Raw genomic sequence first — 24,813 nt, forward strand, 5'->3', positions numbered from 1 at the left:
GTATTTAAACCCCATACAATAGCCAGTCAACTATTGTGTTTTTCCATGTCTGTGGATCCAGTAAACAGATTAAGAGAACCCTTTCTCCTTCAGTGCTACTGCAACCTTCAGCCACTTCTTCAATGTCAAGGAAGAATAGAAAGGCAGGACATCTTAAATCTGTTCATTCTGTTCTTCCAGCATAAGGGGAGAATGTCTGGCAAAAACTGAGTTTCATGTTGAAAAAGAGAATTGGTGATAACCTGCAAACCTCACATAGCTGTTTTGGCCTGGCCTTCTGGTGATACACACACAAAACCTGGAATAATTAGCAAAATTGGCTTATAAATATACAGATCTCCCTTGACTTAGGATGGGGTTACACCCAATAAACCCATCATAAATTGAACATATCCTAAGTTGAAAATGCATTTAATACACCTAAGCTACCAAACATCATAGCTTAGCCTAGCCTACCTTAAATGTGCTCAGAACACTTACATTAGCCTACTGGGCAGAAATCATTTAATGCAAAGTCTATTTTATAATAAACGGTTGAGTATCTCCTATAATTTATTGAAAACTGTACTGAAAGTGAAAAACAGAATGGGTGTCGGGTACAGAATGGTTGTAAGTGTATTGGTTGTTTACCCTTTTGATGGCATGGCTGGCTGGGAGCTGCCCTAGCATCACGAGAGAGAATCATACTACAGATTGCTAGCCTGACAAAGATCAAAATTCAAAGTTTGAAGTATAGTTTCTACTGAACGTGTATCACTTTGACACCATCATGAAGTCAAACTATTGTACATAAGGGACAGTCCGTATTGTAAACGGTAATTGCTTCTCAAAGATGGTGGTGGTGTTTTGTCCCATTCCTCGTATGGAGTAGCGTTTTTTATTAAGTCAGAATTCATTTGACTACACTTTCATTTCAGGAATAAATGTTTTCCACAGTTCTTTTTGGGTTTGTGAAGGGAGGATAGTGAGAGGAATAGGCAAAAAGGTAAAGGAGGTTACACAATTAGGCCGTAGACGTTATGAAGAACGATTACACTTTGCTTTGATTATAGCTTGGGTGACAAAGGACACTGATTGTGTGGTGCTGACAATAAACGTGAGACGTTCTGGATGCATTCACTCACTCACTAAACAACACATTTTGGGTATCTAAGACACTCTGCCCAGTGCTGGAGATAAAATGGAGAGAATGAGAGCCAAAGGAAGCGCACATTTAAGGGGAAAGATGTGCCCTCTGTCGGGGGTCTGCCCAACTCAAGCTGGTTATGAGATGTTCAAAGGGAGGTGAGGAGGCTGGGTGTGAGGGTCTGGATTTCAAGCAGGGAGCTCGGGGAAGAGGTGACCACTTGGGAGTCAGCCTTCAGAACTGAAGCCTTGGAGGAGATGAACTCACCTGAAGAGGGAAGAGGTGAGGCAGGAAGGAGAGGAAAAAAGAGGGAAGGGGATAAAAGGGAAAGTGTGAGCAGAGAAAGTTTAGGGTTGAGGCTTAAAAACCTTGGTTGGTGGAAGATCAACCAACAAAGTTGACTAACACTGAACATCCAAAGACGCAGGTTTCCCAGGAAAGACTTGTCATGAAAACTAAGGGGAGCCACTTTTTACCAAGGATTGAGGCTTCAATCACTTTGAATGTTCCCAAGAAGTCAACGTGATTACTGGTGAAAAAAGCCCACTGGATTATCAGTGTGGAGGTCAAGGGCAAATTTAGGAAGAGATTTCCGTGCAGGGATGAGGTGGAAATCAGTGTGGAGGAAGTTAAAGAACATGTGGGAAGAAAGAAAATGGGGAAGCACTTGAAGACCATTCTTTAGAAGGGCTGTGCTCTGTGGGGAGCAGCCGGGGCAGGAACCAGAGGGGAAGTGGAGCCTGTTTGCTTAAACATTAGAAAGATAGAAGCAACAGTGTTACACTGAAGATTAAGGATAGAAAAAGGATGAATAGTAGTGAAGGAGGTGGTAGTCAAAGCACAAGAGGCAGGTTTATTTCAGATGGAAGGACCACCCCTTCCTGCCGTGTCCCTGGCGGGAATGATGCAGATGCAGGACACGTGGCTGTCTGGGGTGGGAAGGGAGCTAATTACTGACTGATGACATTTCCTTTCCTGGTGAATTACGAGGCAAGGAGTTCTGCCAAGACTCTAGGGAGAGGTGGGTGAGGATTGTATAGGCTTGTGGGAAGAGGAGGAGAAGAAGTGGAAGGTTTGAGGAGGGTGGAGAAGGTCTGAAATCTCTGTTACAGAAAGTAGGTAGTGAGTTGACCAGGTTAACACAGCAGTACCGAGGGTGCTGCTGAGCTGGGTGATCCTGAACTTAGAGTAACACTTCTACCTTCCAGGCGTGGAAACTGGAGGGACTTAAGCTCTGGCTTTAGCTCATCATATAGCTCCAGGAGCCTCACTTCAGATTCTAATCAATGTGAATGGCTTCCTGGAATTGTAGTACACAGTCCATAGCCCTGCCTCAGTTTTCTCATCTATAAATTCGGTTAATAATAGTACTTAACTTCATAGGTTTGTGCTAAGGATGATTTGTAAAATGCTTGAACAGTGCCAGGAACGAGCAAGGGCTCTCTAAAAATGACCTCTTGCTAACATCCTGCCAAGTTATTGCTCAGGTACATTAAAGTCTTCGTATGAGGCAGGGAACTTTCACGAATGCATAACTCTTACATTTAAAAATGTCAGTGCCAGATACCGAAGATGAGGTTATAATCTGATATAATGTTTCTGGAAAGCAAATTTGCAGTAAGTGTGCAAATCCTTAAAATACTTAAAATTCCTGAGGTAGTAAATTCCATTTGTTGCCATTTAAGAAGATAACCAGACATTCACACAAAGATTTGTTCACAAACTTTCTCACCACATTTATAAAAGGAAAATATTAGAAACAACTGAAATGCCCAATTTGTTCATAGGATGGAATGTTATATAGCCATTAACCTTGGTGGCTAAAGAGTTTTTAATGCCATGGGAAATGCAAATAAAATAATGCCAAGTATAAAAAGCAGACTATGAAATTTTCATTAGAGTATGATCTCAGCCAGGTAATAAAAACTCTGCATAAAAAAGGGATTAAAGGAATGAATTATGCCAAAATATTAATGGCGGTTGCCTCTGGGTGTGGTGGGATTATTAGCAGGACTGGCTTCATGGTTGTGTGACCTGTGCAGCTGCCCAGGATCCCTCATGGAGAAGAATTATGGACTTAGTTTGATGCTCTGCTGTCATTATCTTGAAATTGTTAATGATTTTTGAACAAGGGGCCCCATATTTTCATTTTCCAGTGGAACCCACAAATTACGCAGCTGGCTCTAATTATAAGTACTTATTTTATTCTTAATACCTTTTGTATTTGCCATTTTTAAACAGTAGACATATAAACCTTATAAAATCTGAAAAGGGCTTATTTTATAGAAATGTAAGGAGGCCCCAGTTGATTAGCTAATTGCCCTTTTCTGCACTCAGTAGCCCTTTTGCTTTTCCTGGCAGTGCCGTATATCAAAGCTTTCCAGAAATGCGAGCTATGACGCCACGTCATTTGAAAAGAAAAGGAATGGCAAACTTCTCTAAAAAGTTATCTCAAAATAAATAAAGAAAAAAAAAGTCATCTTAAGTGTTTGTTTTCGTCTTACCCATGTAGTAGCTTTCTCTTCATTGGTTTTCATCCCATTGCTACATGAAAAATCTTCCTAAACTCACTCTTGATCTCCATATTATTTAATCCAATGGGCATTTTCCCCCAATGGTCATCTTCATTGATGTCTCAGTAGCATTCAAAGGAACTGAACACTCAGTCCTTTTAGCAACCTGTTTTCCCCCTACCTTTCAGGACAAGCTTCCCTTCCGGCTGCCCTCCTGCCTTTTTGGCTTATGGTGGCGGCCACTTCTACTCACACTCTTTTTGGGTGACGAAGCTGACCCATTCAGAGGCCGTGCTGCCCACGTCATTGCGGGCCACCACCCTCAGCTTGTAGGTGGTGAAGGGCTGGAGACCCCCGAGGCTGGCTCTCGGCCCTGGCCCAGTGTACTTTGTCTCGGTTTGGCTGGGAGTACAGGGGGTGTCTGAATCCGGAGGGCAAGCCATGTAGAGTTGGAGCTCATAGCTGGAATGAGAATGGACACATAAAGAGAAAACAGGCAAAGGAATTAGTCTAACTCTCTTTTAAACCTGTTGATATTTTGTTTTCACCGAACTGCCAGCTCTTTCAGATTCCCATTTGTGGGAGACTGCTCTCAGAAACACTTAATTTAACGCTGTTGGAAATGGGCAGCAGATGGAACCAGAGAAATGATAAGAGAAGTCACATGTATACACATGTTGCTGTCCCCCCAGCAGCCAGGAATCCTTGTTGGTAGAGATAAGATATTTCTCTCTTTTTAGAAGAGAGTGATAAAACTGTTCTTCTCTGTTGAAAATAAAGAATATCTTTTTTTCCTCCAGATTGTCTTGAGTGAAATAACTTCTTTGGTCTTTCAAACAGTGGTTCATTACGACATTTTAAATCAGATCAAGGAAATTCTGATTTAGTCACAGAAGTTCCTTATGTTCTAGCTGAGCCCTGTAGAATGAAAAATTCCAGGGAACCATGAGGAAGAGCACATCCTTTCAATGAATGGGTACACATTGCCTTGTCCTTTTTTTTGGCTGCACTGCACGGCATGAGGGACCAGGGATCGATCCTGTGCCCCTTGCAGTGGAAGTGCTGAGTCTTAGCCACTGGACCGCCAGGGAAGTTCTTGCCTCGTCTTTCTTATTTAAAGAAAATTTTGTTGTTCACCCTTCTATCCTTAGCTGATTTATGATTGAAACACTTTATGGGGAATGTGACCACTCAAATCAATTGATTTGTCTATTTTGCTATAGGTGTCTGTTCAATCAGCAAGTCTTCCTTGGGGAGGGCTGGGTAGCTGCGTATCTGTGTTCATGTCTTATTTCGGTTTATTTGTCCTTTTGGCTCTCCCACACTACCTTTGAATGACACCGTTGGGGAACAGCGGGGGACTCCACTGGAAGGAGGCTGTCCTCGAGGCCAGTGTCTGGATTTGGGGAGAGGACAGTCCTGATGGTGGAGCAGGATGAGTTCTCAGCTCTGCTGTTGGCCCTTGGCTGCAACAATTGAAGCAAGTGCAGGCCTCCACCCCAATGGAGTAGGTCGTGAAGGGCCGCAGGCCATGAAGCGTCTGCTGGGTGGCCAGGCCTTCAGCCAGCTGTAGGAGGAGAGAGAAGACTAGATGAGGCCCAGTCGCAAGTCACAGACAGTTGGTTCACTTTTATCGTGTACCACGTGTTCTATGAATAGAGTGCTGTGCTAGTTACTCTGGGAGATGCACCCTGGCATCTATCATAATATTTACCCTTAGGAATGACCAATCCAGCTGGAGAGGCATGGCTTAAACATGAAAAAACATGCAACGAGATAACAGTTTGTTAGAAGTTTGAGGCAACAGGATAGAAATCACAGGGAACAATGTTGTCTATTACCATAAAGAGATATTAGAAAATGGCTCAAAACTCACAAAATACTGACCAAGTTCTGTGACCCTCAGAATGATGCCTTTTTGAAAAACAATATCTATATTTGCATTATATTTCTAAGTCAACATTCACTAAGGTCCATATTCTGCCATTGTTACTTGCATGTAATTTTGGGGTCAAAACTCCCCTCAAATCCCCTCAAATCTTAGAGTTGAGTATTTAAGAGCTTGAAATATATATTATATATATATTTGTATATTTACATATATTTAAGAGTTTGAAAGTCCATATCTTCCTCTAAGGGTGTTGATCTGTATGAAATATAGTTTTTTCCTCAGTCATCTTTGTTGCATTATAAAGTTTTTGGTTTATCTGGAGCAAATATTTTTACCTTATTGTGGTTTTATTAAGTGTTCTTTGGAATAGAAGAGCTCAGAAACTGGAAACTCATTTTCACATTGACATAAGCAACATTTAATTAAGAAGAGCTACCTGTTGTTTAAAAAAATGCATACAATGCATTCCAAATAGAAATTATTTTAGTTTATTAATATTATCATTTTATAAGCATGGATAATCAAGGGTTGATTGTATTTACATCATCTATATTTATTGAATCGGAAGCCTTGTAGAAAATATGCTAATATTTCTTTAACATTCCGTACAAGACTCCCTTGCATGTGAGTTATCTTTTGAAATTGTGTTTCAATACCTGCTACGCTGGCCTCAGAGGATTTCTCCACACTTGCCAAAGTTGTTCCCTCAATTGGTCTAAATAATTTATCATGTCATACCAGGATCTGTGCAATTTCTCTATGAGGTTTGTGTGAACAAAGTATTCTAATCTATACTTATTTATGAGAAATGTGAGAGTGACACCAGCTGTCCTGCAGAGAAAAGAGACTTCATCCCCTGGCAGGTAGTCTCTTCATTTAAATAATGCAGGAACTGGTCTAGTTGATTATTTGGTGTCCCTTTCAGTGAATGGCTTGGCTAAAACACAGTGTGAAAGATGATTTCCCTCCACAGACCATCTTGTCTCCTCGATGTGCCCCAAATGTGTTAATACACAAACAGTGGAGTAGGGCTGAGCTGAGCTGTTGTTTCTTCCAAAGACCTAGAACTTTCTAGAAGTCACCAAAACAAAGTCTGAGATTTCAGTGTGCTCTTAGAGATTTGCTCGTGCCAAAATGGGGATTCCGAGGATATACTTTGCTCTACTTTTTCCTTTTTCACATTAAGATTTACACCACCAACAGAGACCCTTTGTTGGCCCCTTACTGTAAGCCACTACTACGTTGAGTGCTTGACATGTGTTTTCTAATTAAATTAATTCAACTAATTTGATTATCTCTAAAGTCTTAGGTTCCTTACAAGATCTGTGGAGTCTTTAACACCACATTTAGCCCTCCTCTCCCCAAGCATTTACGTATATTCTGTACGTTTCCTAACGCTATTTCTTTGCAGAGGGATCTTTGTGCCCCTAAGGTCATCACAGGGCAATTGAGAACAGATGGATAAGAAAGAAGGATCAAGGGGAAGAAAAAGCAAGGACACCATGATTTATGATTTGTTTTAAATAAACCGATCAGAATACTGCTCTCACCACCATCTGGGTCCCGCTGGTATCGTTGGAGAACAATCTGTAGAGACTGACAATCCCGTTGGGCTTCTGGGGGGCGCTGATGTTGACCACTGCTTGGGTGGCAGAGACCGCATGGAACTTGGGGGCCCTGAGACCTTCCGGGGGGGCGGGCCCAGTTCTACACCGCGTCCAGCTACTGGGGGCTTTTCCTGCTGAATTCACGGCCCAGACCTCCAAAAAGAAATCAATAAGACCAGTCAAAAGCCAGATAACATCAGGCTGCAGAGAAGTTGGCAACTCAGAGCAACTGACAACAGAATGAGATAAACTTTGATCTTGCGACTTTGTAATTGCAAAGGAGGGCAGGTCCTTCCTGTTTTTAGCCTTTGACCCTGTGAACACAGAGGGGGTCCTATTAGAGTCCCGATTTCTGAACGCAAGCTGGCTGATGGCTGATTTAAGCCTAATGAAAAAATGCTCATCTCTGTGCGGGGTGTGGCGTGATTTCGTCAGCTTCTGCAACCTGAATGGATCTGCAGACTCCATAAAACTCAGCAATTCTTAAACCCCATCCCCACCCAATCTGCATGAAAATTGAATTTTCCTTTCATCAAGGAGGGAATAAACATATGGAAGGAGGTGTAATCTTATTTATCAAGCACCATTTGTATAATTAAACACGAATATCCTAAAAGGTTGCCTTAGGTCATTATTTGCATGAGTAAGTAATTTGTAGAATGTCAGGTACAATAGACAGAGTAGATGGATGTGTGAGTGGATAGGGTTAAATTAGGCCCAGTAATAGCCAACTACACAGTGATCAATCAGGATGATAGATCTAAATGGCAATACGAGTAGACTGTCTGCATGTTTAGGAGTAGGAGTCTTCCTTAGCAAGCTTTCATGTTGTTTAAGTCTGACCTCAGGAAATTTTCCCCTCATTTGGTGTCTTTGTGTATTTATATATGTAAACATACACACACAAATATTACAATATATACAATATATACGCTATATATAATAATTACAATATATACCATTATATGATATATACATGTTTTATATAATTATATAGGTGTGTATATATATATATATATATATATATACACATATAAATTTGTTCTGAGCTTTTAAAGACAAGTCTGGAAAACTTGTTTGATTCTATAGTACACACGTTCTAGGTGTGCGGTGTTAAAAGAGCATGCGGAATGTTCAAAATACGAGATATTTAGAAAACGCTGTAGGAGGATACTTTGCAGTGAGAGTTTAGTTTCATTTTTGTTTATTTTGCTTTTGCATCAACAATAATTTTAAGAGAATAAATAAATATTGGAGAGATTTTCAGTAGTTAGGCTAACTTCTATCAGTGTTTCTGTACTTTTTTTTTGCAGATTTCTTTGTAAAAGTAAAATTTCTGATGTTGAATTGCGCTTGGATTGCTGTCAAATGCAAATCTCCAGCCTCTTGCTGATAGGATTGCCAGAAACCCCATATTTTGCCCCGGTTTTATTGAGAAATAGTTGACATACATGCCACATTTTAAAAAGAAGTAACTAACCTACTTACAAAGCAGAACCTGTTCTTTTCAGAGCTCTGATCCATTTCTCTCATAGTTTGCATAATAACCACTCACATTTGTATAAATTCTATACTTTACAAAGCACTTTAACAAACGTTCGCTTACTTGGTCCTCACAATACAACCTCGTAAGGTGGCTGGACAATGTATTATTAGCCCCTTTTACAGATGAGGAAATCAAGGCTTTGAAATGTGACTCTATTGTTCAAGGTGACAGAAGTCACTGGAGCTGAAACTAGAATTCTTCTCGCCAATAAATTTTATTGCTCTTCCCAGTAAACTGTGCTTTTGATTCTGTATGTCATCCATACACATAAATAAGATACTCAGGATCATGAATATTAAATGACTTTTCTATAGACAATTACCTACCTGCAATTCTGGATTAAGTAAAGTCTCTTAGCTTGCAAGGGTAAATAGACATGCCCAGGTTGTCTCAAATGATAGAGGTTTGTTTTGATAGGCCCAGGGAAGTAAGGAGCAGGAAACTGTCTTAGCAATGGGAAAGCTAGGGTCCATGGAAACCAGAGTACAGGGCAGAACACAACTGTAGCTGCTCTTAGCATCCGCTCTGGAATGGCCATGGTCAGTCTTACAACAGGGAGGGTAGCTATAGTAGGTAATTGATGAGGAGGTCAGATTTCAGGGCTGATGAGAAAGAGTCGTGGACTCAGTCTGCTCCAGACTAACCTCTTTTACTGCAAATGTCTTGCTGTGGGGTAAGGGGAGTATTTTTGATTACACGATGAGTAACAAAGATTGAAAGGAAAATATTCTTGAGAAAGGGATGCAAAATAAGGTGCACATACTGATATCAAATTCTTTGCCAAGAGAAGGGCTTTGCTTGGTGATTTAAGGGTATACAGAGTTTTAGTGGGGGCCACAAAGGATAGAGAAGAACACAAGGAGGGAAGTGCAAATGGGCTTGACAAAATAAAAATTCAGCAAGTTGCCAATTAATTACTGAGCATCCAATCTATTAAGGCTTTTTAATGCTGCTGTTGGCAGATAGGACTAGACCTCATGCCTTTCTGCGTTACATGGGCAAACGGGGGTGGAGGAGTCCTAGTTCCAAAATGTAATTTAATCCATGGTATTTTAAAATACTTGCATCTCAATAGTGTGGTATTTTGCTATGTATCTTTAGAAATATTCTCTTCTAAAACCTAGGCAATACAGAATTCCCCATCAGTAAGTGGAAATGTATGTAGGATCTAGTGTCTTTTGTCTTTGACAGGAGACCTTCATAATACAGTGCTTTTTTCCTAGTCTTTCTTTTTAGTATTCAATCAATTTGAGATCAAAATAGCATTCATATAAATCAACATGCTTATGCAAAGCAGGAGCAGCCTATTTACATGAGCTCCTCTGAAAATGAAAGCTGTTACAATGAAGAGAAAGCTGTGCTAATGAAGCATTATGGATTTCACAAATCTTGCACCAACAAGGCATTGTCTCTTATACCAAACCACCAGAAGAAAAGTCAAAAAGAAACTGTCAGTGATATTCTTTCTTTCTCTCTCTGTCTCTCTCTCTCGAGGTAAAAAGTCCTTTACCCAAAAATCGCTGTAGATTTTTGTCTATGCCCAGCTAAACAAGAGATAAAGGAACTAGGGCTTTCCTGGTGGCTCAGTGGTTAAGAATCCGCCTGCCAATGCCGGGGACACGGGTTCAAGCCCTGGTCCGGGAAGATCCCACATGCCGCGGAGCAACTAAGCCCGTGCGCCACAACTACTGAGACTACGCTCTAGAGCCCACGAGCCACAACTACTGAAGCCCACGTGCCGAGAGCCCGTGCTCCGCAACAAGAGAAGCCACCGCAATGAGAAGCCCACGCACCGCAACGAAGGGCAGCCCCCGCTCGCCGCAACTAGAGAAAGCCGCGCGCAGCAACAAAGACCCAACGCAGCCAAAAAGAATAAATAGAGTAAAACAATAAAATAAAATAAATAAATTTATTAAAAAATGATAAAGGAACTAAAGTATAGTTCAAGGTTCAGGATAAAAATACTAACAGATTATGCTTATGATTTATTTCTACTGAGAAATAATGGCCACAAGATTTGGGTCCATCTTTATATGGTAGAGAAAGAAAAAGCAGAGATCTTGAGTGGGAAAATTTGAGTAATATGCCCTGATCTTTTATTTTTAACGAATCAAGAAATTAAATATCTTGAGAACAGATGTAGAGTTGCCTACTTTGTCTATCTCTATCCTATCTACCTATCTATCATCTATCGCCTATCTATCTACTTGTTACCTAACTGATAAGCCAATCCATCTGGTTTGTATCCCAAGATTCCCTCACATGACCATTGAGTATATAAACAATGTGTGAGCTACTCACAAAAAAGAAGGGACATTTTAAGAGCTGGAAACGAAGTAGAGCTTATGAATTCCATGGCCAAGAGAAAAAAAAGTAAGGATACTTTTATCTTTCATTTATTCAGAATATCCTTAAACCCACAGCATCAGTGGAATTAAACATTTTTTTATAATAAAAAAATTAGATGATTAAAATTTCCACTAAAGTAACTTATTATTTGGGTTTAATGAACACTTGCACATGTGTGTGTACACACACACACACACACACACACACACACATTATAAGAGTTAGGAACTTCCCAATGCAGAGCTGTTAAAAATGAGAACAAGTTAGGACTGGCCAAGTTGGGGTGTTTTCCTCTCTAACGTTTTGGATGAAACCGTGAAAGGAGTTACAATGTAAGAAGATGTCATAGAAAACACAGGTTAACTATTTGAATAAATTAAAAATAACTAAAATGATCTAACCATAAATTCTATAACTGACTAGTGAAAGAATAGATCTATTTGTTTTCGATCTAATTTTTGATATCTAACTAGTGACTATTACCATCTTTATGCTGTTTTCCATTAAAAACTAAAATTGTTCTTTTATTTACTCTGCTCCCCTCCCCATCTCCCAGGTCTAATCAATGTATTTTGCTTTATAAAGTTTTAATTACATGAAATGTCAGCATCTGTCACCATGCTGCCCAGATCTCATTGCTGTGGAAACAATGGGCTCAGTTGTTCGTCCTCTGTTGAAAACTGCCTCTTAGAAATCTTCCTTCAGAGGAGTCTTTGTCAAAATGTGTTCCTTGGCTACAATCATCAAACTCATCTTGCGTTCTTGTAAGATAATTTATATTGAAAAGATCTCAGAACCTGCCTTTTTAACAGATTTCCAAGTGATTCTTGTGCCCAGTCTTATTTGAGAAACATAGAGAGCTCTTCTCTATAGAACCAGGTACACAAATCTAGGCACCATACATTTTTTCAATTTCGTTCATGTGTTGTCTATTTAGAGTTGTACTTTGCATTACTTTTGTCATTACCTTCAGCCATTCAAATAAGCACACAGCATGTATCTGGTTGCATATATTACAATTGCAATGATCACCACCGAGTTTATTACACCAAGTTATTACAGTGGCGACAGTTCCAAGCAGAACCAGAGTTCACTAGCTTTGGAGAACAACCATTTGCTGCCTAGTTTTCACTCCAGGTGCAAATTTCTTGAAACACTGATCTTTCTGGAACTTATTGGGTCTACTTTTTCCTTACAGCCCAGATGAATATTATTAACTATTCTAAAATGCTCCTAATTCCTCTCACCCAACATTTCTCCTTCTAATTTTATTCCAGAAGGAAAGCAAGAATTTGTGAATGGAAACAGTTGTAATAAATTTTGTGAAAGAGAAAGAGAAGGACCCACGACTCTGCCGAGGATGGGAGAAGGTGAGATGCTTCAGAAATTCTCTTAGAGTGCTGGCCCATTGGGTGCTTATGTTACTGACCTAGTTATGCTTTAGCACAATTTCCACACTTAACTGTAAAGTAGTTTTCATTTTAATGCATTGTCTCACTCAATGGCTCATAGCTTTCTAAAATAACATTCCCCAGGACTGATATTTTCCAAGTGTAGTCTCACTACAAAGAGAAACTCTTAATGTACATTTCCACATTTCCAGGGTTTCTTGATGCGTTTTTCCTTTATCATGGAATAAAAAAGTCCTTAATGGTAAAAATACCTTATGATTCTTTTGGCTGAGGAAAGGCTACAAGTCTTGATAAGACCAAGAGAACATACCTAGTGATGCTTTCTATACTGTTAGCATCCAGCTGATGTCTACTTGGTCTTGTATTTGCTATCATATTCCATATAAAAATGGATCACAGGGGGCTTCCCTGGTGGCGCAGTGGTTGAGAGTCTGCCTGCCAATGCAGGGGACATGGGTTCGAGCCCTGGTCTGGGGAGATCCCACATGCCGCGGAGCAACTAGGCCCATGAGCCACAATTACTGAGCCTGCGCGTCTGGAGCCTGTGCTCTGCAACAAGAGAGGCCGCAATAGTGAGAGGCCCATGCACCACGATGAAGAGTGGCCCCCGCTTGCCACAGCTAGAGAAAGCCCTCGCACAGAAACAAAGACCCAACACAGTCATAAATAAAGAAATAAAAATTAAAAAAAAAAAAGCATACTTTCAAAAAAAAAAAAAAAGAAAAATGGATCACAGGAATAACCAAATTCAGCCAGTGATCTTTCACAAAACCCCACTAATCTGTTGACTCCTAATGTAAGTGACAGTGGCTATCCTTGTCCTTGAAGCAATTTGAGATTTTGCTCTTTTTTCCAGGCTGTTTATTATGAGTTGTAGTATAACTGCTACTCTCAGAGGATTAATACATGGAGGGATTTTTCAGTTCTCTGCAACTTCTGTGATATTCTAAAGCACACTTCCTTGTGAAATAATGATAATTTTTGATGAAACAGAGACATTTGCACAATATTGTTTCATATCAAGCAGCATTAGGGAGGCAACATCATTATAAAAACTGGAGAATGTGAATACATTATCGTGACGATTCACATCAGAAGTAAACAAAAAATCCAACATGAACAGCCATGCCAGTAATTAATAAGAAGAGTAAATAGGTTGCATGTTAACAGGCAAACAATTAAATTATCTGTTTCTTAGGGGCATGTAATGAGATTGTTATCACACTCCCAGAAGAGAGACAAATAGATATTAAAAAGGTCTTTCCGATACCTGTATTGGCTGAGGCCAACAGCTAATTCAATAGATTCGATCAAAATCACCTCTTCTTTCACTGCTCCTGATTTATGACTTGGGCTGTAGTTAGTCATCACTCACTGCAGTTTGCGCTCCAGCGCTCATAAATTATGCCTCATAAATAAAAAGATACAATCAAGGAAATCATATCAATTCATCTACAACCTTGGAGTATATTTTCCCATGGCACTCACGCTAATGTCTTTTTAAAGGGTAGCTTGCCGTGGGTTTTGAATATGTTCGAAGAGCAACGTGCCAAAATGGGCTTTGCCAGAACCGTGGTTAAGAGAGACTCATGGCTAAAAAGGGAAGGCAATAAATCTGAAATGATATGATAACAAGATTTAAAAAAAAAATTTCATGAACAGTCCTGTAGGCTGCAGTCATAAAGGAATAACTTGCTGAAAAGCTCTGTGTAGCTATCTGTTTAACCATCTACCTATCTGATTTTCTTTCATCATCAAATGGACTTTTTTCAGCATCTCTGTTTGCATGGTGCTTTGCTGGGTCCATTAATAGTTATGCTTTTACAGATATGGTGCTTGCATTCCAGGCTTCTTTAATCTAAAACACTTTGGATCAGGCAAGATGGAACACGGTTTTAATTGAATTCTGGGACCCAGGGGACGAAGGGTACAGCAGAACATTGTGTTCCTTTCTACTGGTGCTTTTGAAATTCAGAGATGTGAAGCTAGTAAAGAGATTACAAGACATTTTCCTTGCTAGAAATGGGTGTCTTCTGTCACTACTGCTGAGCACACAGCCTTGCCCTTTGTGGGTGTGCAATAAATATTAATGGCTCTCTTCTAAAATATAAGGAGGGGAAAATTGGCTTCAGTATTAGTGGGGAATACTGAAACTAGCTTCCATGTGAGGTTCGTAATGATAATGAAAATTTGGAATTTATCATACTCCTTTTTATTGCTTGTGTGTGCTCTCCCTGAGAGAAAATAGGAACCCAGTCCCATCCAGCTCTCATGGAGGATACGTAAAAGTAGGTCATGGGTTTATTGAGCACTTATACTTTTATAAGGGTATTGCATGTACTAATTTATTTCATCCTCTCAGCAATCCTATGAGGCTGGTATTAGCATCATCACCAGTTTACACACAGGGAAACAGAGGCACAGAGAAGTTTATGCACCTTGGTATGTGGTAGGGCCAGCCTTCTAATACAGGTATGTGACGTTAAAGCCTGAACTTTCTACTTTTTTCTATTGAAGGAGGGTCTGGACACATCTTGTAAGTGTTTGTCCTGCCCTAGAGCTGTCATTGACCCCTGCACGGACTGGCTGTTTCTGCAGAGAACAGCCCCAAAGTGAGGTGGTGACAATGACCGCACACATCACGGCATCCATACCTGCTGCCACGTGTCATGCTTTAAACAATATTGCATGTTATACAGAGGCAAATACTACTCAAATACTTTCCCTACTGTTCCAAACATGTGTAAATGCACGTAAATTCCACTGTGTTAACTGAGATCATAACTATACCTTACTAACGTAACACTGGAAATATATCCTTTCTCCCCAATTAGTTGCTAGAGTAAGCTAAGCTCACAATCACCAATCACGACTAACATCTCAAGAAGTGATAGTATAGTTAACTAGGTAAGATTACTTACCATCCATACTCACTGAGCCATTCTATGTGCCAGGCACTATTCTATGAGCTGCGGAGACAATGGTGAACAAGGCTGGAGTTAACACCCTGTTAGGGAGAGCCAGCCAATAAACACAAAACAAGAAGGTGATGATACATGCTAGAAAGGAAACAACTTACAGCATACAGCAATGGAGTAGAGAATGGTTGAGTTGTCCAGGAGGTGCTCTCAGGAGGTGATAATCAAGCTGGGATACTAAGGACAAGAAGGAGGCCACCATATGAAGACCTGGGGGAAGAACATTCTAGGCAAAGGGAGGGCAAGTGCAAAAGGCCACGAGGCTGGAGTCTCAAAAAAGTTTGGTGCAGCTGGACTTGGAGAGTAAGGGCCAGAGAGCGACAGGATGAGGACAGATGTGGACAAAAGTCAGACCATGAAAGACCTCACTGAGCCAGAGAGGAGTGTGCATTTCATGGGAGGCCAAGGGAGGGCTCCCCGTAAGGGAGCGACTATCTGATTTACATCGTAGAGGGATAACTGGATATTGACTAATTCCTATATATTTATATCTTAAATTTTACTTTTATATGTGAGTGACACTGTCCTGGCCTTTAAATTAACTTATTTAAAGCTCACAGGAATCCTACTGAAACAGGCTGGGACCTGGGACACTTTACTGCAGTGCTTGCATTTGGACAAACGTCTCCTCGAGCTACAAAATACAAAGAAACTATAAGGGACTGAAAATAACTATGTGCATGCAAGTTTGGGGCAAAATTATGGACAGCAAGATACAAGAAGACCAAAAAAAGCCAACTGCCACTTCTGAAGAGCCAAGAGCAAAAGTGGGGTACTGCACATGCCCCCTGCACACAGCACCACCAAAGGGGTGGACAGATCACCTAAACCACCCTCCGACCCGACCCATGGACACATCCCTAACCTCACCCCATGTAAGGAACCAGCTCCCTGCTGCCTTGGCGAGGAAGCAAGGAAACCTGTTACTTGTTCTCGCTCCCCTCCTGCTGCAGCAGGGGCCTCAGTAAAGCCTTGACTGAATTTCTTGTCTGGCCTCTGATCAATTTATATTGATTAAGGAGGCTAAGAACACTGGTCAGTAAAACTACTAAGGTAGGCTTTTTCATTCCCAGTTTTACAGGTAAGGAAACTGAGGCTTAGAGAGTAAATTACTGGCTGAGGACACAGAACAAATAACTCATGCAGCCTAGATTACAATTCGAGTCAGTTTATCTTTGCAGAGTCAGGAGTTCACGCTCCTGATGCGTGTGACTTGAGGACACTGTGCTTCAGCAGAATGATGACGGGATTTGGGGTCAGAACATCTGGACCCAAGTTCTGACTCTAACATTTTCTGACTGGGCACCTCACTGGGTCATTCAGTTTCCTGATTATATGGAAAAAATAATCTCTACCTCACAGGACTATTCTGAGATTTACATGCAATAAAGTTGCTATAAATTTTGAGGAATGCGGCGGTGGATAAGTACATTTATAAGTATTTTATTAAGATTTTGAAAGCCCCAGAGCTGTACACAAACACAATTTGGGGTAACTGGAGGGTGAATTTAAGAACACAGTCTTTAGAACTTGAATTTCTATGTTCAAATTCAAGTTCTCCTGCTTACCAGCTGCATCCTTGGGTATGTTAACTAACCTCGCAGTGCCTTAGATTTCTAAGGGTAGTTATTCAGAATAATCCTTGTCTCAAATGATTATTATAAGTTAATGTATATAAAATTTTTAACATAGTCTTTAGCACATAGCAAGCACTAAATACATAACGATGGTTATTATTATATTATTTGTGTGAAAAGTCAGGATATGACCCCTTGGAAGAGAAAGTGAGAGACTAAATAGCAATTCTGTAACTCACTTCTGGGTCCATTTAGCTGTTATGGATCAACAATAGATGTGAAAACCCTCACCGCATTCTGAGGTCAGCCCTCACCTCTCTGTGACTCTGTCTCTGGGTACTTCTCCACTCTAGAACTCTAAGGGTTAGAATAAATAAAAGCCTGGCTTTTCAGAAATATTGCTGCTGCATCAAAATCTGTTGATTGGATGGCATCCTCCATTTTACATTATTATTAATTAAAATTTCTCAAAAGCACCCCAAAGTATGTAAAAAGAAAATGGTGGAGCAATTCAATGGATTCTTCAAAGTGAAGAATTTTGTTTCCAATTTCCATTGAAAATATGCCTTTGGGAGAGAACTGTACAGTTTCCTAGACACTTATAGGCGTCTTAATAATGATCAGATCCATCAACAGATAGATAAATCAATTTACCAGAGAAAGCCTCGACCATCTTCTTAAAGATTTTCATCGACGGCATCTGATTTACTTCAATATGTTAACGTTTTTGTCACCATCTGTAGATTTGATTGCTTCATAGAGACCAAGACATTTATTTGGAATTTAATGGAAATACACCATTAGCCCAAGTACTTAAGTGCAATCCTCCTAAAGCCTTCAGAGTTACTTAGTGTTTTATCAATAATCACAGAGTGGCAAGCCAAAGCTTGCCAGGTGATCCTCTAGCCCAAAAAGAATTCTACTGGAACGTGGGTGAGAAGCAGCGCCAATCTGGGGTACAGGGGATGTGCTGGGTATTCTCTGTTTGTCCCCAGATCCATTCTCTGCCCTTCCCTGCTCCGCTCCATAGCCCGCGAAGCTGGTTCTGCAAACTGCTTTACAAAAGAAGGAGAAAGGTTTTGTTTTCTCCTTCTCTCTCTCTTTGGCATCTTAGTTTGGCAACAGGCTGCGTTCCTTCTCTGTGGGCACAGCTTCTACATGGCAGCCCCACCCCACTGGCTATAGCATTTACTGGGTTCCGGAAACAGCTTCCTCCTCTTGTCCTTTTAGGTCTAGAGGTAATGGCTTCTGGCTATGGCTAGTCCCAGAATACGTTCATATCTCTTGTTGATTCTCTTAATCCTCCCCATACCTCCATAAAGTCTTTTCATTACATTCTCTTTAAATGCCCTTTTGAGTATACTGCTTCCTGCTGAGATTCTGACTGCTGGAGGGGAGAACATTTTGAACCCTTCCAAGGTACCAATAACAGTGTGTAGGCTGAGAGATGCATTTGTTCATAAGGGTGGAGAGATTTGGAAGAGCATTTTTTGTGAGACTGCAGAAATAGAGAAATAGTCCCTCCTCATGTCTCTATGGAATGATTCTCATCTTTAATATCAAGGAACCACCCATGCTCCTCAAGACCATCTGGCCAGAGAGTGGAATGAGAGTGTCCAGGAGAGTTTGGTGTGGGGACCGGGCTGTCCCTGAAGATGAGGAGTTGTCTGTTTCTCCCTAGGTCTGTCGTGCCATCATTCAGATCTCTCTGTTCACAGCTTACACTACTATCCGTATGTTTTTATGAATACGTTGTTCATGGGTGTGTTTCTTTGTCTTATCAACTAAACTTTAAGCCCCTGAGGGGTAGAGTCCATGGTTTTTAGCCTCTTGCGCCAATCCTAGCAACCAGACATACACTCTGAACTTGATGGCTGCTTAATAACTACAAGTTATTAAATCCTCAACTTAGAGGATAAAGGGAAAGAAGGAAAACATGTCCCACCCTTTCCAGTTTCAGATGACTTTGGAGAACCGTCATTTTTATGGCTACCTTGCTAAGCAGGAACCGTTTGTGAAAAGCCATGAGGGCAGCTTGGAATTCTACATTATCTACATTCACTCGGAGGAAATTTGGTTGCATTGAATGTTTTATGTCCAGCAAACACAGCTTCCAACACAGAGACAGGAGGATCAATCATGGCTTAAGTGAGTTGGGTCAACAGGAAGGTGAGAAGCAACCCATCTTCAGACGAGTAACTTGTCTCAAAGGCAACGTAGAGATCGCTGACAAAAGGGGCTTAGGAGTAGAGCCCTAGGGGATGCCATGAGGGACAGAAAAAGAACAGATGTGCTCCTGTGTGCCCTCACACACCCACAGGTAGAGATGACCTCCTGTTGCAACAAAAGACCTGATGGCCAAAAAGAACATGGTCCCTGGCCCGAGTGCCAGAATTCAGATTTCCATTCACGAAATGTCCTGATGGCCTTCAGTCTAAGCTGTGGTGCTCAGGCTCTAAGGTGTTAGAACGCATGCACGGCTTGAGTCAGCCAATATCAATAAATCATTTAAAACCTTGAGCTGTGGGAGTCGTGGGTGGGAGCAGCTTAGATCGCGTAGGAGAAACTAACCAGACAACAGCCTCAGTGACAGTCAGAAATACATTAGGGGGATTCATACCTGATTAAATGCAAGCCCAAAGCCAAACAGCAAACATGCTCAATGAATTTTTTCTAAATATGATACCAAAAAACTCTTAGGAAAGGAACGAGGTAAGGGTGATGGCAAGAGAAAACAAGCAATCTGAAGCAAGTTGCCAGTCACAGAAATGTAGAATCAGACTATCAGAGTTCGAGAGAATCTTAGCCGTGGGAACATGGGCAAGTTCTTCTTTTCCTGGGAAGAGAGTAGCAAGGACCAGAAAGGCTGAACTGTCTCATCAAAGGGGCATCACACCTTCAGAGCCAACTGTGCTCTTGGTTAGAGATGTTTACATTCTAACACCGGATTAATGACTGTTAGTGACATAAGAATTTTGTTAACCTGGCTCTTTTCCCTCTTGGAAGAAAGCACTTCCTTCTTTTATTTAGTGGGAGGCTGAGGGTAGAGTGGGGAGGTAGTCCTACTGTGTAGCAGGCATCCTGCTGGACACACAAAATTTCTTAGTTCTCATAATACACCCTTTTTTTTTAAAGATTTTTTTTTGATGTGGACCATGTCTAGAGCCTTTATTGAATTTGCTACACTATTGCTTCTGTTTTATAGTTTGGTTTTTTGGCTGCGAGGCATGTGGAATCTTAGCTCCCCGACCAGGGATCGAACCTACACCCCCTGCATTGGAAGGCGAAGTCTTAACCACTGAACAGCCAGCGAAGTCCCCAATATACCCATTTTTTAATGAGCAAGTGAGGCTATAAGAAATTAAGTATCTTGCCCAAACTGCATGATTTTCTCTCAGTTTTTTCATCTGGAGAACAGAATGGTTGTGAGCATCAAATGGGAAAGCACAGGATTCTAAAGATTTCACAGTAGCACGGCTGCTGTGTGCAGTATGCGGGGGCAGCTCTGGTTTCTGGCTGAAGGTGTTTCCCACACACCCAAGAAACCCTGACTGAAGGAGGGGGCCCTATGCCCAGGCCTATCAATCATGGTCCCTTATTCTCTTGCTCACAGGAATGTACATGGTGCTAGGATGTCAGTAAGAGTCCTGCCCTTGGTTGGTTTATGGATATTGGATGACAGAAGTCCTCTTTCCACTCTGAGGTGGGAGGGTAATAATAGTATTATTATTATAGTATAGTATAGTATATACTATACTATATATAGTATAGTATACTATACTATAGTATAGTATATAGTATACTATACTATAGTATAGTATAGTATAGTATATACTATACTATATATACTATAGTATAGTATATAGTATACTATACTATAGTATAGTATAGTATATACTATACTATATATAGTATAGTATCGTATATAGTATAGTATACTATATTATAATATAGTATATTTATAGTATTATTATAGTATAGTATAGTATATATGATACTATATATAGTATAGTATACTATACTATACTATAGTATATAGTATAGTATAGTATAGTATAGTATATACTATACTATATATAGTATAGTATAGTATATACTATAGTATACTATATTATAATATAGTATAATAATAGTATTATTATATAGTAATAATAGTAATACCTGTTATTATTATGCTAGTTGAATAGCCTCTGAGGTACTGTCCTAAGCACATTCACGTATCAACACATTTCATCCCAAAGCAAGGCCAGGACTACAGTGGTGCTCCTATCGACATTTTAAAGACAAGGAAACCAAAGCACAGAGAAGGTTGGAATCATGCAGTGCTGGGGTAGTGATTTTCTCCGATGCCTGGAGAGAGTCTGGTATAGAATGAGGCAGCACTACTTACAATAGCCAGGACATGGAAGCAACCAAAATGTCTATCAACAGATGAATGGATAAAGAAGATGTGGTACATATATACAATGGAATATTACTCAGCCATAGAAAGGAATGAAATTGAGTCATTTGTAGTGATGTGGATGGACCTAGAGTCTGTCATACAGAGTGAAGTAAGTCAGAAAGAGAAAAACAAATACCGTATATTAATGCATATATATGGAATCTAGAAAAATAGTACTGATGAACCTAGTGGCAGAACCTAGTGGCAGGAATAGAGATGCAGATGAAGAGAATGGACTTGTGGGCATAGGCGGGGAAGGGGAGGATGGGACAAACTGAGAGAGTAGCACTGACATATATACACTACCATGTGTAAAATAGGTAGCTAGTGGGAAGCTGCTATATAGCACAGGGAGATCAGCTTGGTGCTTTGTGACCACCTAGAGGGGTGGGATAGGGAGGGTGGGAGGGAGACACAAGTGGGAGGGGATATGGGGATATATGTATACATATAGCAGATTCACTTTGTTGTACAGCAGAAACAAACACAACACTGTAAAGCAATTATAATCCAATAAAGATGTAAAAAAAGAAAAATGAAGCCAAATCAAGGCAACCTGAGGTGAAGGAAGGAGAGAAGGAATGAATCCAACAGTATCAAATCCTGCATCTCAGGCTCCCAGAGGGACTCTTGAGAGAGAAAAAAGTGTTTGCACCTTTTCCTTGGTTTCAAGGAACTTCTTTAGTCCCTTTCCCAGACAGGTGAGCAGAAACAATTCTCTTCCGTTTAAGGGAAAGTTGGCTTTCTATCACTTGGAGTGAAATAGTCCTGACACCTTACTGATGACGTAGATTTTCTCAAGGGCCTAAGTGGGACTCTTATTTAGTAAACTAAAAAAATTAGGTTTATTATTTATTTACATTTTATAATATACTAATTCATTCGATAAATTTATTAGTACATAAATAAATTAGGTTTCAGAAACACCGCTATTGATCCTTCCATATATCCATTTTGGTGGTGGATAATGACATGACTATTAGTGTATGAAGCTGGTCTCATATCCTCACTTGCTTTTTTTAAAAAAAATTTTATCGAAGTACAGTTGATTTCCAATGTTGTGTTCATTTCTGCTGTACCGCCAAGTGACTCAGTTACACATATATGTGTTCTTTTTCATATTCTTTTCCATTATGGTTTACCATATGACATTGAACATAGTTCCCTGTGCTATACAGTAGGACCTTGTTGTTTATATAGTCACTTGCTTTGATACAACATAAAGCTAAATACTGTTAGAAAATCAAATCGCTTAGGGTCAGAAAATATTCTGTGAGATTTTACAAATCATAGATGACCAAGGCCCATCAAGAGAAGCCAATGTTTGATGAGAATTTTTAAAAGCGTATGGCTGTAGATGACCCTCACTTACGCCCCCAGAATCTAGCCCTGGAGTGAACCATTTCCAGGTGAGGAAAGGCTGAAGGAGGTTAATTTACTCAAGGATCCAGAAATAGGGGGAAAGGACTAAAAGCTGCTGTCTTTTCTGCTTCTCCTTTCTAGCTTGTCGTCCACACTCTTGCAGCCTTTCGTAGGGCTGGCACAGAGAACGTCTCCGCTGTCCCCTCCTGGAGTCGCCACACAGCTGCTTTTGGCAGGAACAGAAAGGATCCACTTGACTGTCTGCCCTCCAACCATTCCTCCATCCTCTCCCGCATGAACCTTCAGACTGAATTGTTCGGGGCCAGCGTTGGTCTGTTAGTAAGTAGCAGGCTGCTGTCCTGGGCAGCTGCCGTAGCAGCAGCCCCGAGATCAGACCCACACTCGAGTGAGTCATACATGGGGTTTCCTCCAAGGCTGACTTGTCAGGTCTCAGTGCTCCAGTCCCGAGGAGGCCCCAGAAGCCTTCGGAGACTCTGGGTGTGCGTGGGTGCTTATCGAAAAAATCTGTCAAAGTGGGGCAGTTTCAGGAAAACGGATTAAGTCACTGACAGCAGGATTCAATGAAAGGGGGGCCATGGCGGCCCGAGCAAATCCGTGGTGAGTCACCGCCTTCAGCGAGAGTATGAATATGAATGCACAATTACTGAGCACTGCTCAGCGGCCTCAGCTCTCTCCCCGCAGGTCAAAACTGAAGCTTCTTATAAAAGCAGACTCACACCCAGGTCCCTCTCTGAAACCTGCAGAGACTACTGTCTTAATCTGCTTGCTGAACAATTAGGAACTTCCCCACACAGAACTTGGAGCTTTATATCATATATATTAGTATACCCCAATTTTGAGAGGGTTGATAATAGAAATGAGTACTGTCTGTGAATAAAAAGCTCTGCTGGATGTGTATTCTGTAGCACAGCAAGCCTGTAATCTTCATTTAACGAAAAAGTCTGTGCATGGGAAGAATTTCATTTAGTAAAGATGCACCTCATTTATGTATGAATCACACATTTATAGAGTTGTTTGAAAATAGGATTTTGGTAAATAAAATTATATCTGAAATTCACAAATGTTTGTTCTCTGATGAGACCCTGCACTGCTTCACTCTGCAAAGCCAGCCCATTCATCCTTGTGAAATATTTTTGTAAAAATTCCAAATTTCTGTGATTTCAATTTCAGATCTTTACTCGTTTTATGAAAGCTGATCCTTCAGAATCCCAGAATTGTAGAAGCTGTGTTGAAATGGATCAAAACTAGAAAGTTCCTGTTTTAAATGATGGTGAACGTTACTCTTCCAACCAAAATCCAGGCCTCCCAAGTGAGAAACAAAACAAAATGAAACAGCGACAACCAAAACCAAATAAAATCCAGGAGGAAGAGCCAAAGAAATTATTTGATTAATCGAAGACATGAGCTTAGCACGTAATATATTCTGTCTACCTTTCCAGCTTCATACCAAAACAATAAATACGACTCTGATTCAGGAAAGCCATGGACAGACCAAGGTAAATAGGCTGGTCATCAATTATCATCATGTAAATTAGGCACTTGAGGGGAGCTGGCTTCACTTACTTAGGCAATCAGTTTACGATGGTTTAGGACTGTGTGATTCTCAACCCTGGCTGTACATTAGAATCACCTAGGGACCTTTTGAAATGCACTGATGCCTGGACCCACCCCATAAGCAGAACTACAGGCGGATGGGGCCTTGGCATCGAGAATGTTGTTAAAGTTCCCCAGGTGATTCTAATGTGCAGTCAGGGCTGAGAACCCTGATTTAGGAAAGCGGCACCAGAAAATCAGGCTTAAGTAGCATAGCAACATCGCTGTACCCTCCGGGACAGTATTTCTCAAAAAAGTAGGTTGTGGACCACCTAAGCTGCTGGTTAAAAATGCAGATTTCTGGGAATTGCCATCCCACCTCACTGCATCTGCATTTTGAATGCACTCTTTGGGCAATCCTTTTGTACTATAAACACCGAGAGCGACTACCCTT

At 40.7% G+C, this 24,813-nt stretch overlaps 1 protein-coding gene across 1 annotated transcript in view; it reads right to left on the minus strand.

Annotated features, from left to right (window-relative positions):
- Positions 1–24,813, minus strand: part of USH2A (usherin) — a 783,103-nt gene that overhangs the window by 44,218 nt on the left and 714,072 nt on the right. The window contains exons 64-66 of the mRNA XM_082362477.1: positions 7,081–7,290; positions 4,968–5,206; positions 3,893–4,101 (exon numbers count right to left, since the gene is read on the minus strand). Of these exons, the coding sequence (XP_082218603.1) occupies positions 3,893–4,101; positions 4,968–5,206; positions 7,081–7,290 (658 nt within the window). The remainder of the gene's footprint in view (positions 1–3,892; positions 4,102–4,967; positions 5,207–7,080; positions 7,291–24,813) is intronic.

The sequence above is a fragment of the Balaenoptera borealis genome, assembly GCF_965194805.1.
Source record: "Balaenoptera borealis genome assembly, chromosome: 1".
Taxonomy (NCBI): Eukaryota; Metazoa; Chordata; class Mammalia; order Artiodactyla; family Balaenopteridae; genus Balaenoptera; species Balaenoptera borealis.